A 5,000-nucleotide genomic window follows, 5' to 3' on the forward strand; every position below is an offset into this window, starting at 1 on the left:
CTAAACGAAATTTTTCGGATGAGTGTAGAATATTAAATAGTTTATTTTCTTTTTGTATGGTTAAGTACACTGGGGGGATATCACACAAAACATTTAGTGCATCATTAGAAGTCGTTTGAAATGCTTTGGTTATTTTTAATAAAGGAATTCTTTGTATTGCCTTGAGTTTGTTAATTTTTTCTATATTCTTCTTATTCCTTTTAGAAGTAGGTGGATACCAGATTGGTGATCCATAAACAATTGTTCTCTCAATACTTCGAATATATATTTGTCTAAGTTGTTTAGGGCTCATTCCCCATTCGATGCCTGAGAATTTGGATAATCCTGCTGTGATATTGATGACTTTCTTTTTTACTTCTTTTAGGTGTGGGATGAAAGAAAGTTTGTTGTCAAAAATAACTCCCAAAATTTTCATTTGTGTAACACGTTTTATTGATTTATTGCCCAGTTTTATAACCGGTGGTCTGCTTTTATACTCTGTTCCAATGTTAATAAACTCGCATTTGTCATTGCTAAATGTTAACTTGTTTTTTATACTCCAATCATAGACAATATTTAATGCTGATTCAGCTTCCTTCTCTAAGCTGCTCCTACTTTTGCCCTTTATTAATAATGTAATGTCGTCTGCAAATGCCTGAATTATAGTATTCTCTGGCATTTGTTTATTTAATAATTCAGAAATGATCAGATTCCATAAAAATGGGCTTAATGGCGATCCCTGTGGCGCTCCATTCAGTAATTTCATTTCAATGTTTACCGGTTCCATTTCATATGTTATTCTTCTATCTTGTAATAAATGACAGAGGATATACTTAAGATCAGTGGGGAATTTTTGTTCTATTATTCTTTCTCTGATTCTTTCATACTTGATGTTACCGAAAGCATTTTTAATATCTAATGATATGACTAGGATGTTTTCTCCTCTTTCAATGGCATCTGTAATGTTGGATTTTAATGTATTTAAAGCTACGATTGCTGATGTACCATATGTAAAGCCATATTGATTAAGAGGGAGTAGGTTGTTTATTGCTAAATGGTGATAGGCCCGATAGTAAATTAATTTTTCAAATATTTTTGCGAATATGGAATTAATTGCAATAGGCGTAAAGTCTTGTATGTTTTGTTGGCCGTGGCTTGTATTTTTTGGGATTAGAACAACTTTGGATACTTTCCAAGCTGAGGGAAAGTGTCCTAATTTTAATGCTGCATTAAATACCTTAATAAAAAACCCTTTGTGCATTCTGTACAGCATCTGTATAAATGTCGTTTTTATTTTGTCTGGTCCTGGACTTATGTGACTCTTCAAATTATTAACTACATAATCGACTTCTGTATCTTGAAACTCAATACATTCATAATCTTCAGAACATTCTTCTGGGTGTACTTGTTGATCTTGGTCTGATTCCTTTGTGGTGTCTGCCACATCGTGGAGATTTCGTAGTAGGTAACTTATTGTCTCTTCTCTAGAAGTTGTTGCTTGTCCATCCTCCTTAAGTATGCTATGAAATATAACTGCTTTTTTAATCTTATTTGCAGCTAATTTATATGGAAGTGTGAAAGGATTCTTGTTATGTTGAGAGCAATATTCCTTCCAAGATTGGTTCTTAGCTTCTTCTAATTTTTTATGGTATATTTTAAGTCCTTGATGATAAGATAATCGAAATTCTTCCCTTAAATCATCTTTGGCTCTCTGGTATCGTCTTCTAAGAGCTCGTACTTTTTTCCTCTCAATTTCCAATTCCGGAGTCCACCATGCTTTTGGCTTCTTATCTGCATTTTTCACAACTTTGGAGTAATGTTTGATTAGGTTCTCAATTTTATGGTAAAATGTTTGAATTACGTATTCTAATTGAGTTATGTTTTGTATACCCCTTTCTGCTACACTTTTTAGCCAGTTGTCTTTCTCTAGGGCTTCTAGTACTTTCCTTTCCCCCATTTGCGTGAGGCGCTTTTCTTTTTTTTCTTCTGATTGAAAGATTTCAAGTTTAATATATCTATGATCGCTATGGTTTTCATAATCTAATACATCCCAACTTTGCACATGGTGAGTTAATGAGTCCGTGGTGATGGACAGATCAATCCAACTCCGGCCATTCGCTGTTTCAAACGTGGGAATTGAATCTGCGTCATTTACCAGGTACAAGTTATTTCTGTTAATAAAATCGAGTACTTCTAATCCTCTGTTATTTGTGAGGTCTCCACCCCATATACTGTTTTTTGAATTGAAATCACCAACAATCAGGATTTTTTCTGCTGAATTGACACTTTTAAGGTATTGCTCGACTTCTAACAGTTCCGGTAATGTATCTGCTTGAGGGGGGATGTAGCAATTTACAGTTGTTAGTTCAATATTGTTCCAGGTAATTTTAGCTATTATTAACTTCTGTTTTACCTTTATGGGAAATATATCTATGTTATCATTATGAACTATTGTTGCAACTTTAGGATTCTCGTGGAACTGAATAATCTTTGTTTTAATAGGGAAACCGATAACTTTATTTTTAAGGTTATAGGGTTCTTGTACCAATGAGATGTCTTGATCAAATTCTAATTGTGTATTGCTGAGCGTTTTAGTTGCTTGTACGGAGCGTCCCAAGTTCACTTGGAAGACAACTAAAGCCTTATTATTTCTCATTGTGGAATTGTGATTATTGTGGTAGGAAGCCAATGCCATAGATATCTGTGATAATTGTTATGTGTGCTTTTAAGCTTCAACTGATTCCTCTTGAGTGAGGAACCCCATTTCTCTCCTTTTTTGTTGATATCGCTGATCGTAAGTTGGGCAAGGCCCATCCCACATTGAGTGCCTTTTTCCTTTTACACCTGCATCTTTGCAGAGTGAACATTTTTTGTGTTCATTATCAGCCTGACATTCTTTATAGTAATGATCTCCAGCACACTCCGTGCATCTTGGGGTTTTAGAACTGCAGGTTGTCTCTTTGTGGCCAAGTCGTGCACAGTAGGTGCATTTTGGCAGGTAGACACTTTCGAGCACTCGGCACCTTGTCCACCCGAGGTACACATTACCCCTCCGTGTTATTTCACATGCTAACTCCCTGTTGGAGAGCTGGATTGTGACATTGGAACCGAACTTTTGTTCCTTTCTCCATGTTACTTTTATCTCTTCTGGCGAACCGTCAAGGTTGTTCTGCTCTAGGAGTATGCGCGGAATGTCCGCTGAATCGATTTCTTTATCTACTGAGAGCAGTTTGATTTCCGGTTGTGGCCCCTCAACAAATTTCGTTGTGTATTGCCTTGTGTCTTGATCTTCTTTTATCTTTTCTTGGAGTTGTTTGAGTGCCTGAGTTGATGATGTCGACACCGCTATTCCGCCTCTGATTTGTTTTACAGCTATGTCCCTGAATCCCATCTCGACTGGCTCAAACTTTCTGCGTAACGTATTTTTAATTTTACTTGTGGAGCCCTCTTCTTCATCAGGTGACCTTACAAGCAAGGTGACTCTTTGAAGTTCGTTTTGTTTGCTTTGTTTGTCTTGGGGTGTACTGTTTGCTTCCCTGCCCACTTCTGCATAAGTGGGTCGGTTTGTGTGCTTTAACTTTTCTACCTCAACAATCCTCCCTTTGAGGTATGCATTTTCCTCTAAAACTTGCATGGCAATCCCCTTGATTTTTTGAAACTCGTGGAGCATTGTCCTCAGATTTCGTGCAACCTCTGGGGCCAATTCTTGCACCACAAGAAGATGGTCTACAAAGCTCATATCAGATTCTAAAATAGAGACCATTGGTGATGTTACCTTTGTATCATCATTGCTTTCTTTTCTATCGTTGTTTGATGCCCTCCCTGTTTCACTTTCTCCTTGTGTGTGATGGTTGTCAGCTGTTTGAATCTCATCCAGGTCTGCATATGTTTCTCTTCTACCGTTCTCTGATGAGGGGTCATCATTGCTGGTGTTCACATCCCACCATGGTGAGGGTTCTTTTCCCACTCGTGTGCTTTGTCTCTGTACTTGGGCTGGCACTTCTGCTACCTCTCTGAGTTGTTCTGAGTGCCCCTGTGCGGTTTCAGTGCATTCAACTGCTTCCTTTTGTGCTTTATGCCCCTCCTTGGAGCTGTCTTTGTGGGCACTTTTCTTCTTTTTTCCATTCCCTGACTTTGTTTGGCAGCCCTCTGCCCTCAATTCAACTGTTGTTTGGCTATTTGTAGCCATTAGGAACTACAGGTTCTTTGGAGCGGGCTTTTCGTATAATTCCGTGCAGTATACTTGCAATTGTGAATGTAGTTGCGTGCAGTGTGTAGCTGAATGGCTGCTTTTACATTCCTAATTGTCTTCGAAAGAAATGAAATAGTGAAAGTTAATTAAAAATAATGTACTGTATTTACTCTTGAAGTCCTAAAGAAGATTTTGAGACCAATTCCAGTCACGAGAGTGAAATATTCTCGAAGGATGGAAGTGGATTCGGAATCACTGTACGGTCGGCCCAAAATGGCTGCCCTTTTGCACAGCCTGCCTACATGTTTTTGTTGAGCTTTCTTCACAGAAAATACGATGAAGTATTCTTCGAAAAGTGCAGAGCTTTGTATTTTCGAGGTCGTAAAATCTATTTGTGCCGTTCTTTTTTGTGGATGACGCTTAATTAGCTGTGATTCCCGCGGATTGAGTACACTGACTTCCCATGTGCTTGATTAGGCAGAGGTATATGTGTTCATAACATAGCTAATCACTCAACTTCAGCCGGTCCAGAACGATAAAAATAATACAAGATTTATTTCTCTAAGTTGTCTAGAAGTTGAGATATGGCAGTTTCTACTTGCAATAGTTGGGAAATTCACTAAGTAGAAGATGGATTCACAAGTATACGAACAGTTGTCTGTACTCTGAGGAAGAAGTGCAGTTTGTTGTCGGTACTCTTAATACGAGCCGTACCGGCACTCAGTTGTCCACACTCTTAGTAACCCAAGTGTAACAAGATGGCGGCGCCCTAGTCAAATGACCATACCTTCATAAAATTGGTCTTTACTTAATTATTCTAATGAGGCGC

General features: G+C 38.0%; 1 protein-coding gene across 1 annotated transcript; it reads right to left on the bottom strand.

Annotated features, from left to right (window-relative positions):
* Window positions 1-2,697: 2,697 nt before the first annotated feature.
* Window positions 2,698-4,159, bottom strand: LOC125945154 (uncharacterized). Its single transcript, XM_049666762.1, has one exon. It carries the CDS (start codon window positions 3,740-3,742, stop codon window positions 2,705-2,707), a length of 1,038 nt encoding a protein of 345 aa, XP_049522719.1. The 5' UTR covers window positions 3,743-4,159; the 3' UTR covers window positions 2,698-2,704.
* Between the last annotated feature and the right edge of the window lie 841 nt (window positions 4,160-5,000).

This window comes from Dermacentor silvarum, chromosome 4, assembly GCF_013339745.2.
Source record: "Dermacentor silvarum isolate Dsil-2018 chromosome 4, BIME_Dsil_1.4, whole genome shotgun sequence".
Classification (NCBI taxonomy): Eukaryota; Metazoa; Arthropoda; class Arachnida; order Ixodida; family Ixodidae; genus Dermacentor; species Dermacentor silvarum.